Raw genomic sequence first — 12,063 nt, 5'->3', positions numbered from 1 at the left:
TAATGCTGACTCAGGAAATGTAAGCCTTTTGTAGGACTTCAATATTTTGCCTTTTTTTTAAATCGGTTTTCAAGGTTGAGTTAAAAGGCTAAATTGGCTAGCTTGTTTTCCGGAGCTCTCCCTTTAAACAAAAAAACAGCTTAAAAGTCAGTTTTAAATCATAGCAAACTTGAATAATTTAAATAAGGCACTTTTTCCCCTCTGTCTTCTTCCTTGACAGAAAAATGGAATGTGTTTCTTAAAAAAAAAAAAAAAATCATGTCTTATCTTACAGCTGTGGTAATTTATTCCCGGGTATCATCGGGCAGTTTCACAGTCTCACATCCATGGAAGCAGCTATGATGTGAGAAATGCTGAACTCTGGCATCACTAACTTGTGATGAGAGACCACCAAGGGAGGTCAATGCTGATATTGTAACCCCTTCTAGGACATTATTACCTCAGGGTCTGATAATGTTTCACCAATGCCAAAACCAGCTTTTTGCTTATATCCCTATAAGCTGGTTTTAGCAGTTTGTCTCTAGTCAGCAAAGCCCTTAATGTATATTTAAACAGCTGTAGAATTAGATCTTGAGTGAGTAATATTTAATATTCTTAGGACAGCTTAAGAACCTGACCCAAACAAAACTGCAGTCAGTGCAAGATTTTTATTGATTTCAGTGGGCTTTGAATCAGACTCCAGAGATTACCGGATTGTTCCCAACTGTTACTACCTAGAATCCATGGCAAAACGAAATACAGGAGGACGCATGGATTTGTTAAATCATCACATGATGAAGCTCATTCTTCTCAGAGGACTTGCAAATATACGTATATATGCCACACCATCCCCAAGATGTTGGCAGAGACCTTTCAGGGCTGTCTCAAAAAATATTTTTCCTTGTCTTTCTGTGTCAGTGGTTTGCTCAAAATCTCTGTTGACAAAGCACAGCAAATTCCTGACAACAGTCTTAAGGAGGCTGGCATATAAATAAAGATGTCTGAGGAAGCCAAAAGCTATACTCTGATTACTCTGATCTCTTTACACATTACATGTTCTGAGAGTGGCACCTTGGCTGCATAAATAATCCCTCTGGTGTCAACTGAGTTTTAGAATATACTGGGAGGGGGGGCGGGGAGTGTAAGGAGAGAAGGATCTAGCCCAAAGCTGGCAAAAGCCCTGCTGAAATGTAGGGATGCGAGACAAGGGGGAGGGGGAGGAATTGTTTTATAAATAGAAAAAGGAAAAATGACCCAACAGGCATAATTATGAAACGTTTTAGATCATCTTACGGGGAAGATGGTTTGCTGACCACTGTCTCTTGAAATGCAGCTGAGTGTCTTGCTCTGCGGTTCTTCCGTAGCCTCCCTTCAGACTGTGTTTTTTTCTTTCTTTCTTTTGGGCATCTTTTAGAACTGAGCTCAGGACTTCCCCTTCTTTATGATGAAACTTCTCATCTGAAGAAAATAGAAACGGAGAGTGTGAAGGTAGTTGGACCATGGCCAGCCCTGCACATCAGCATGAACAAGGTATAGCATATACATATATACTTTTACATATATATGCCAGAGAGCCCCTTTGTCACTTCATATTCAAAAGCTGCTGCTTTTTCACGTCCAATTCAAATCAACATTCATCTGCAACTGGCTTGCTTTTTAATCACCTCTCACCATCTCCTTATGGGACTGGGGTTTGGTTTTTAGATTTAGCATTTCCTTCAACTTTGCCTTTTAAAAATTCAGAAGCTGCTGCAACAATGTTATGATGTAGTTTTAGTTTAGTTGTGAAGAGTTAGTCATCTAGGCAGCCCAGAGCTGTAAAAAAATAACACTTTTAAGTGATAAAAAAAAAAATCTTGTTTTTCTACATGAAGAGTCTGTGTTATGCCTTAAACCCCCCCAGCATCTGATGTTAGTGGGTGTTTTATGAGTGAGCTTTTGCAGGGGTGGCAAAACAGCCATGTCCCACTGTTTCTGCCAGAGATCAGAGGCCACCAGCTCAGTGGCTTCTTGTATCCATGTGAGGCAAAATCCACTGTGCCTGCACTATGGGGTGCCTTGAGCTGAGTCTGGATAGAACCACAGAGACCTGGAGCTCTGGTTTGCAACCACGTTAGTTCTGAGCTGAACCCAGTGAAGTCAATGAGAGCATTGCCACTGGCTTCAAATGAGGTGGGTCTGGGCCTCCAGTGACTATACAGACCTGTTAAAAGAAACATGATGTTTTGAGAGTTTTCTGTTAGTTCAAGGGAGAACTCAAATTACTTTACATTAGCCTTTTGTTATTGATAGTATTTCAACAAGTGTTAGGGAAAATAAAGTCAAAGGGGAGGTGGCAAAGTATAAAAAATATAAATGCAAAGGGGATGTATATCTATATATCATAGTCTTTCTTTTTTCTGGATGAGAGAATCCAGGAGATGGAAGTCAAGGCTGAAAATCAGTGAGTCAGGTGTTTCTAATAAAAAAAGAAATCTTGGAATTTTTTTTTCAACATTCTAGTTAATTAAAGTTAATCCATAATGCACTGGATTTTCTGTCATGAAGATTTGCTTGAAGAACCTTGTTCAGGGTGTGTCATGGGGTGGTGGTATAGTTCAGCTAAGGACTGTAGTCCTTATGCCTTATGAATGTGGTCATGAGACAATGACCTATGTCATAACTTTTGAGACTTCTGAATTAACAAATGAAGGTGGAATATTTTAGACTTTTTCCCAAATCTATTTGGTTATCAGTTGTGAGGAGCTGTCATTTTGTCTGACTGGTTGGTTTGAGTGGGGATAAAAAGTTAAATCATAAAGTAGACAAACTGGGGTGAAATGGAAAAGAAGTCATCTTTTTCCCATGGACATTTCTCAAGTTGTTCTTCTAGAAATAGTCTTAACTGGTAATAAGTACAGTTTTTTATAGGCAAAGCTAATTAAGCATTGACATAGTTTGCCAAAGGAAAATTCTCCATCTCACAGATTCATCCAGTGAATACCCAGGTCTTGTGGGAGAAGCACTGTAGTTCAGATGTAATTACTGATACCCTGTCTTAACCCCAGCTGAGAACATTCACTTAGGTGCAATGGTCAAAACATGCTTTAAAGGACGGTCCTACACTATTGAGTTTATTGACAGCTCAGTTTGGCATATATGAAGGGCTAAAGTGAAGAAGTGAGAGGACTCTCTCCACATTGACCACAGTGCACAGGTGGATAAAACAGTCTGGCCTGTGTTACGCAAAAGATCCAAACAGATTATCTCAATGGTACCCTTGTGATCTCAAAATGAGTAGATTTATGGTCTTTTTCTTTCTTTAAATGAAAGCTTAAAACACTTTGGTCCTGTATTCCACCGTACTGTGCAAGCAGTCCCAATAGAGTCCCTGTGACTTCTGCCTGGCAAAGCCTGACCTCTGATCCTCTTGCTCTTCTTTCTTCTCTGAAAATCCGTGGAGGGAGAACTCAGCTCTTCTATAATAAATGGTTTTATTTTGCTTGTCCTGACAGCTCTAGAATCTTGTCCACAGTCAGATGGGTTATTTATTTAAGGACTAATTAGCAGAACCCAAGGCCTAATTAGGAGAACCCAGTATCAGCAAGTCAGTGCTTCACAATAAATGCAGCTGCATAGTAAATGCAGCCCGTGTCTGCTGTGGTGAGACTTCCATCAGTCAAGGTTTAGCTGATGAAAAAGTCTTGGAATGAGCACCAGGAGCTGCTAAATGCTTGTTTCTGGCAGAAGCTCAGCAGAAGGCAAGGCTAGAGACATGGGCTGCCTAATGAAAACCCTCTCCTGGCAGTCATAGAGGGTTTGGGTTTAAGAGCTGGGCAGCAATCCCATGAACAGCAGTTACCATGTGAATGCAAAGGAGGCCAGTCCCTCAAACTTTATTAAAATTGCCATTTTGAGCCATCTGAAAATTTTACATGCTCTTGAAACATGCCCAGAATCACCACTGGAAAGCACCTCAGCGATCAAGCCCTCACATTACAGCCTGTGGGTTGTGACTGACAAATCATTCTGAAGTTCTTTTGGCCCCTCGCTTGTGGTTTCTTCTTCAAGCACCATTTTCTGACCTAGATCCTACTAAAATGGGTACACAGAGCTTGTAAAGCTAAAACAAACAAACCACAGGTCTTTGAGCTTGCGCGGAGCCTGGAGTCGCCTCAGCAGATGGCTTCTCCAATGAAAGAGAGGGGCATGCTGTAAATATTGGGCTAACCCTGGGCTGAAATGCTGTGCAGCATCACCCAGGACAAAGGCAGTGGGGCAGGTTAGACAGGATTGAACAGCCCTGAACTGTGACAAGCATTTTTCGCTATGAGTGTGGCCTTTAAAGCTCCTTTGGTTATGGTAGTTAACTAGCTACTCAGTCCAGCAGCAAACAGATTTTAATAAGTGGTCAGTGTGTCTAGTTTCTGGCAAAAAAATTAAACGTTAACAGCTCTCCTGCACCACTCCATTGATTTCTATTCTGCTAAGTGCCTTTTATTCCCTAGTTTTGCATCCTCTGAAATATTATGCTTAAACAAAACCAGTGAAGCAGTTATGAAGCTGCTTCATTTGCTCTATTTCTGAAAATAAAGCAATGGTTTCCACATCTATTGTGGAGTCCCAACTTTCACTCCCTCTCTTCCTGTTGCTAATTATTATTTTTTCAAGCAAAGTGCTTTGGGCCTGGAATTTGTCAGGCTTCATAATCAACCCATAGGAGAATTAACAAGAAATTGGGTAAATTAGATTCAGCAGTTAATTAATTTGATTGTCCGCTACAGCAAACTTTGTCTCATGGGAATGATGAATGGATGTGTCCAATCTCTTTTCCAGAGCTGTTTGGTACAGTGGACATGTCTGTCCACCTACTGAATGATAAAAGTCAGTTTCAACATGCGTTTCATGCCCTTTGGTGCTAGCAGACTCCTTCATCTCCAGGAGAGACAAGTCTAAGTGTTGTAGCTGTGAATGTATTTCTGATTTTCTTTCTTGAAAGCCTTTCCTTAGAAAAATATGTTCTCCCATCCCCTTTGCTCCATGTGTGTATGTGTGTGTGTATATATATATAATAAAGCCAAGAATGTATTGTTCGCATTTCTGAAATCTTGGGAGTCTAGTAATTATTAGTCCAGATGTAATTATGACATAGAAAGAAAGAATACTAATACAGTTCAAATTAGTACCCCTTTTCCTGGTGTTATGCTCACCCTTCCCCTGTACCCCTGGGTCCTAAGGTTGGTGACTTCATTCTGGTGGGGGGCAGAGGGGTGTTGTGATGGTCATATTCATGGTTTCTTCTTCCTCGCTCTAGGATCCACTTTGGGTCCTTTTGTGCGTTTGCAAACATGCTTTTACACCTTGCTCTTTCTTCATTGATCTGCATCTTCACATTACACCCAAATTTGCTATACATGGTGGCTTTTACATATATATGCTAGATACTATGTCTTCGCTCTCTTCATTGCCCCTAAAACCAGTTTTGTCCAGGTCCAGGTCTGCATTTCTTTAACTGGCCATTGGTAAGTTGTTTATAACCGTGGGGTCTCCAGGGCCAGCCTGTGCCCCTTGCGTTATCACCCCATGCCTGTGCTCCTCTACACAACCTCCTGTGTCTCCACTTCTCAAGGCCGCTGTTATCGTACCAGCCCTGTGTTTTATATATCATTGTGTTAAAGTCATAAATACCTCATTCTATAAAGAATAACTGCTTGTGTTACTGTTTTCTATATAAAATTATTGCTATTACAGCTAAACCTAGTAAAACAAAGCCTCAGGCGAATCACGAAAGGTTCAGAGAGAGCGAGCCTAATGAGCCTCAATGGCTTTGCAAACTCTCTCCAAAGCTTATGGCCTTTTGCTAGCATGGCAATACCATATTACAGGGCTACCCAGTTACACTACTGACTGCTTGCAAATGATACCACTTGCAAAAAAGCTGTGGAACTACCTGCCCCATGCACAACTGCAAAGACTAAAGCTACCGCAATTCCAAAAATCATTTGTGGTTTAAAAAAACCCGCCAAAACAACTCACTTTGTTGCTATATCTGAGACTCTTGTGTGTGATACACTGATCAGAGGGTATACCATGGGAAACATGGCTACCATGACCCAGTAAGGCTTGGCACTGACATTGGCACTGATCATGAAGCTTGGCACTGACAGAGGCAGGATCTAATAATATTGAGCAATAGTATTTTATAAAATAAATTTGATACCAGGAACTAAAGAGGTTTGCTCCAAGGATATAAGCATAACAAGATTTTTTGGGGAGTTATATCTTTCATTAGACGAACTGATAGCTGACCTGAGGAAGGTCTTGTGTATTTGACAGCTTAATGAGGGGGGGGGTTTGTCTGTTTGTTTTTTCAAATGTATTTTTCTAATAAAAGATGCAGCTTCTGCTTGCAAACTTTGCCTCAAATAAGAATAACAGATAATCATACAGGTCTTACCATTATGGTATCTGTTTGTAATTGGTGTTAGCTATCACATGGAAAAAATTAAATAATTCTCCTGGTGGAAAGGGGGCAAAAGAATCTGTAGATTTTCACGCACATTTGCAGATGTAGTTGAGTTCCAGGAAACCAAAAGGTTTGACCTTACATAGCTGATGTGCATTCAGAACCTATATATCTGTGTTGTCTTCATTAAAATTTTACCTCCCACTAGTAGTGAGACTAGCAATGAAGAATAAAGTTGCGTTCCTAAACAAAATATTAATTCTGTTCTTCAGACATCTCCAGCTAAATACGTGTTTTAAACATACTGTTTGGCTAAGAGGAGACTATTGATATATTCACAGAGTCAAAAGATCATGAATCTTGTTCTTGGTACAAAGTTTTATGTGGAACAAAGCACGAACCTTTTAAAGCAGGGAGAATGGAAATGTTAAGTACAGGAGTGGTATTGCTGTATTTCATGCAACTATTTTTATATTCTGTATGTGTACGTATTATTCAGTTAGCTTTGCAAACCAAAGCCAGTGTCATCATTATCTAACACTGTACAAATCTGCCTTCAGTTCTAGTATCAACAAATGTAATTGAATTTAAAGTAAATGTTTGGGAGGAGAAAAGCAAACCTAAGACCTCAATTATAAAAAGAAAAAAAAGCATCTAGTTTTATGTGTGTATATATCTGAGCTTGTTCAACCCACTTCTATCAAACCCACTTAAATGCAATTCTCCAGTATTCTCTTTCTCTGGAAAAATAAAGTTCAGCATCAATGGTGAAAGTGATGTGAACACATTGCTATTTTTTTAGCACCAGCAGAACTGCAGATGGAAAATTGGAGTGTTATCAGGTATCTTAACTTAATGGGTTTTTTCCTCATTTCTAGACCTTTTAGGATGAGTTTAGATTGCAGTTTTAAGCAAGAAGATTATTTCTTTCAAATGCAAGTTTGACTCTCAGACATTGACTTGAAAGGGGCATCTCAGATTCTTTGGAATTACATAATAAGAAATGATAAAATTGGAATTTTCATTAACATTATGCCATGTTTAGTTTTCTAGTGACTTCTACATAGAATGCTCTTAGTTTATAAATGAAAATAAAATTTTAATAACTGCCAACCTGGTACAACATTTGAATACCCAGCTGCTATCTTTATGCTTCACTCATTACTGCAAGCGATAAGGATTCTGGAAATGTAAGTTTTCTTTATTATACAGCAAAATGAAGTAGATTACAGCTTTCATTCTTGCAGCAATAGTATATAGAGATTCCAAATGCAGGCAGGTTTTAGATCTTTTATTTTCTTATAAACTGGTGAAATGAACCATAGAAGGTACTGTATGGTTTTGTAGTCCTGAAATATCTTTTTTCTTTTGTCTTCTTGATGACAATTATACTTTAGGAGTTAAATTGGGGGATGAACGGGCTTATATGTAAAGATTAGTGGCATTAAGGAACAATAGGAACTTATACAGACGCTTAGAAGTGCTAACAGTCTGCAGTAAGGAGGTGCTACTTTGTTCTACGATTTGAGTTCACTTTTAGTCTGGATCTGCAGTGCCACTGACTATATGTGTAATAGTCTCAGCTAATCAGCTGTGTGAGAGCAGAATTCAGTAATGATTCAGGATGTGCTGCACTGTGGCAGAAAAGTCCGTCAATTGCCGAGGCAGGCCGGCAAAGAAGCCTTTCACACATGTTCAGAAGCTAGAGGAGATCTGGGTCAGGTCGAGCACTCCCAAGCCCTGTATGGGGTTTGTGTGCAGTCAGCGTTTCTACTGGGGCAGGGGGAGGTGGTGGCCTTCGGCTGCTGGCTCAGCATCTGGGGAGCAGGACGAGGCCAAGCAGCGATTGCAGCAATGTCTGCTCTTCATGTGTGATCAGTCACTAAAGGTGCTGCTGCTCCTGGTGGGGTGCAAGCAAAGCAAATTTTGCTTGCTTGAAGGTGAAACCCTTAAAGTGTGACCCAAACAAGGGGTAAAGCAGAACTGAATGCCCAGGAATGGCTTCTCCAGCCTGCAACCTCCAGCAGCAGCAGCAGCTTTCACTTTTCAGCCAGGTCCACAAGCATCAGCATTTGGACCTCTCGAGTTATGAGAATCTCAATGTGAGACTTGCACATCAGATCCCGCACTGGGGACAGTCTCCATTACATGGCGTCATCTGATGTAATCCTGAATACAGCAGGAGGTTTAGACCTTTCAAGAGTTCCCAGCTACAGGACAGCCCTGAGGGCTTTTATCTTGCTCTTGGTCAATGTGGAGAAACTGGGCAGGGAAGGAAGAACATAAGGACTGAAAAATATCCATATCCATCTGAATAACAGACGGATGGGACTTTGGAACTTTTCAAGTTATGAAACCAGTTTGTGTCCTAACCAAGCATCGGTTGTCTTGATTTATATAGTAAAATACAGTTGCTTAATCTTGCTTGACTGAAATGATATTTATTATTATCCAGTGTTAAAACAAAGGTGGGATTTTGCATGGCCTTTAGAAATGCCACTGCTTAGTGTGTTATTCTTTCTGCTATTAGAAATCAATACACTTACAAGTTGACAATAATAGCAGCCCTTTTAAAGTGTGTAGTAGTGCACTGTGACTACCAAGACTATTGGTGAAGGAAAAGTTTTGCTTTCTTTACAGTTAATTTTGTCCTTTTGAGTATCTCCACTTCTCAGCTTCATGAGTACCCCAGAAAAGACACCTATGGCAAACAAATATTTCATAGTTTTTTTCATATGCTTGCCAGAACTACCGTTACATTCAAGAGTGAATAGATGACTACAGTTCCCTAAGTTGCTCTAGCTAGATACTGTCACTTTTCATTTTAAGTATTTTTTTTTTCCCTTAGGAGGAAAGTGGGGAGAATGAAAAGCCCAAAAATATCTTCCACTAAAAACAGTAAATGTGGCTTGGCAAATAAACATGTAAGAATTATTAGAAATTTGCCAGAGAAAAAAATCTCATGATGAGCAATCCTTTAACAGACAGTTGTTCAAAATCATACCTGGCAGCTCTGGCATTTCGGATGCAGAAGTCTGCTGGACCAACTTTGTTTAAACATGAGAAATACCTTGCAGTCTCAGTAGAGTTCTGCAGAGGTCTGGCTCTTTCCCTCCCCAGTGTTTGCAGAACAGCTTCCTCAGGCATCTGTGATTTGCTCCACTTGCAGAAAGCATACCCCCGAATCTTGATGTTCCCTTTTGTCTGTGATTGTTCACGGACCTGAGAGAAGAGTCAGTAAGATTGTAGTTACTGTCAACCAGTGGGATGCCATGGGGGAGGGCAGAAGGAAGGATAAAGGAGGCAGGTTTTCAAGTTAAAGGGCTAATCATACAGTAATTTCAGCGGCTAAAAAATGGCTGGTTCTATCTTGAAATACTTTCCAGAAGTGAGCCTCAAGGATGCGCTGGACCTGGTTTATTGATGCCTTGTACCTGTTTGGGCTGAAATCTGAATGACAGCATTACATATCTGTCCTGTCTGGGTGTATACGACCACTCACTCTTCGCAGCAATGAGAGTGGAAAATGAATGCATAGTCTAGGCTGTTACTTGGTTGTAATTCAGGTCTCATTTTCAGGAAGAATAGGAAAGTTTGCAATAGCTGATTTGCTTGCTTGAAGGTGAAACCCTTAAAGTGTGACCCAAACAAGGGATAAAGCAGAACTGAATGCCCAGGAATAGCTTCTAAAAAGCCTGCAACCTCCAGCAGCAGCTTTCCCTTTTCAGCCAGGTCCGCAAGCATCATTGCCCAATTCTTCTTTAAAATGATATAAGATATTACAGTTTGATTGTTTAAGAGTTTGCGTTTACAATCCTGGTCTCATTCATACCCTGTTTGTTTATACATTAGTATTACATTGTCTTTTTTGTTTTCTCTTTTTTTCTTTTCTGCATGAGAAGTTTATTCATGCTGGCATTTCTGCTGGATGTAGTTTGTTCAAGGCACAAAGTCTTTAGGTCATGTTTGAACAGGTCACTAAACTAGCTGTCCTGAGGCTTTAGACTTCTGATCCAGATCACTGCATAGGTAAGGGGTTGACATCAAGTGGAAACAGCAGCAGCAATGTTTAAACTCCCTGGATTTTTCTTTTATTTCTGATGAAGGAGATTTTGCTTGACTTGCAATTACGTGGAGATCTCTTGAAATCCCTCTGGTTAAATTTGCAAGCCCCTTTACATTCTTAGGGTGATGTAAGAAACTAATGTTCACTGTAGTTGAGTGTTGTGAACTTTTCCTTCTTCTGCCTGCTGTGGGATATTTTGAGACAATGTTTTCCTTCCTCGGTGTGATCACAGGTTTGGGCAACCACTCCAGGGCCTGGCTGGCCTTTTTCCATATATCTTCACTCCACGTCGGTTTCTTGCTTCTATTACTCAGGCTTCCCTGAGGCTTTTTTTGTCCTGAAAATAGTATCAAGTCATTAAATATTTTGAAAACTTTTTATTGTAAGATGTATCTATCAGGGTATGAACATGGAGGTTTTATCCAGCATTGCTGAATTAAGTTGTTACAAGTAAAAATTTGACCTTTGACCATTCTGCTAACTTATCTTTCTAATATATGTCACTGTGCTTGTCTTTTATATTAAATCTAGGGTGAAGACAAGAAGGTGTCTGAAAAGACTCTTCATGCCCCTGTGTCACCTTCCTCTGTACCTGACCACATGAAGTGCAACATCCTTAAAGCTCAAGTGGAAGCTGCTTTTAGAGTAGGTGCTCAGGTAATCCATGTTTACTATTTCGCCTTTCTAGTTTTGGCATAGCTTACACCAATTTTCCAAAATCATGTCACTCCTGAGGAAGCACCTTATTTTACCTCCAGTATCCACGTTGACCTAGCTTTCTCTAGCTGCTCTACAGTTTCTTCAGGTAACTCAAAATGATTGATGTGATGGAAGTAGGAAATTTGTCCTAACTGACATGATTAATACAGAGGCTGAGAAAATAGGAGAGAAGGCCTGAGGAAATCTCAATGTTTTGCTTTTGTCACTGTAGCTTTTACTTACTTTGTAGCTGAGAAACAATAACCTGTGGAGTTTTCTGAGGCTACCCACCGCTCATGGAAACTGTGGTTAAGGGTGTTCTAAAAATATCTATGCATCCAGATGCAACCTTTATTTTAGGGGATTAACTTTAGATGTCTCAATGTGAAATGTTAGCTAGTCTATTGTTTTCTTACTTATTCGTGTGCTTTTAACTAAATTTCAAGCTGCTATTTTCACTGCTTGGTCAGTGTTTACATTGGATACATCCTGTTTCAGAAACACCACAAGTAATAATGTTACACAACTGAAAACTGCTGCTAGATGGCATAACTGTAACAAGTTAATTTCCCAATCAGAGCTAAATCTAAGTGAAACCTAAAATACGTGATTCTTTTCAAGTGTAATTTGTGGACAAAAGATAATGCCATTTGTGCCAAACATAAAGCCAAATAGAATGCTTTAGGAACAAAAGTAGAGGCAGAAAGATTGGTATGACTCTTATCCCAAGTTCCTGTGGTATCCTTGTGCATACTATTCCCTTTGAATTACTAATAATGTTGGTGTTTCCATCACTTTGTTTCTTTTCACAATAACATATCAGGTCAACTTGCCCTGCAAAGGATTTTGTTAACAATCATCTTTGTGTATTTGT

At 39.8% G+C, this 12,063-nt stretch overlaps 1 protein-coding gene across 1 annotated transcript in view; it reads left to right on the top strand.

The window, feature by feature from the left end:
- The window catches only part of EPB41L4B (erythrocyte membrane protein band 4.1 like 4B), a 182,997-nt gene that overhangs the window by 115,066 nt on the left and 55,868 nt on the right, over positions 1–12,063 (top strand). The window contains exons 17-18 of the mRNA XM_075495662.1: positions 1,394–1,509; positions 11,022–11,147. Coding sequence (XP_075351777.1) covers positions 1,394–1,509; positions 11,022–11,147 — 242 coding nt within the window. The remainder of the gene's footprint in view (positions 1–1,393; positions 1,510–11,021; positions 11,148–12,063) is intronic.

This window comes from Mycteria americana, chromosome 2 (genome assembly GCF_035582795.1).
Source record: "Mycteria americana isolate JAX WOST 10 ecotype Jacksonville Zoo and Gardens chromosome 2, USCA_MyAme_1.0, whole genome shotgun sequence".
In the NCBI taxonomy this organism is placed as follows: domain Eukaryota; kingdom Metazoa; phylum Chordata; class Aves; order Ciconiiformes; family Ciconiidae; genus Mycteria; species Mycteria americana.
This window is presented reverse-complemented; position numbering and strand designations above follow the sequence as displayed.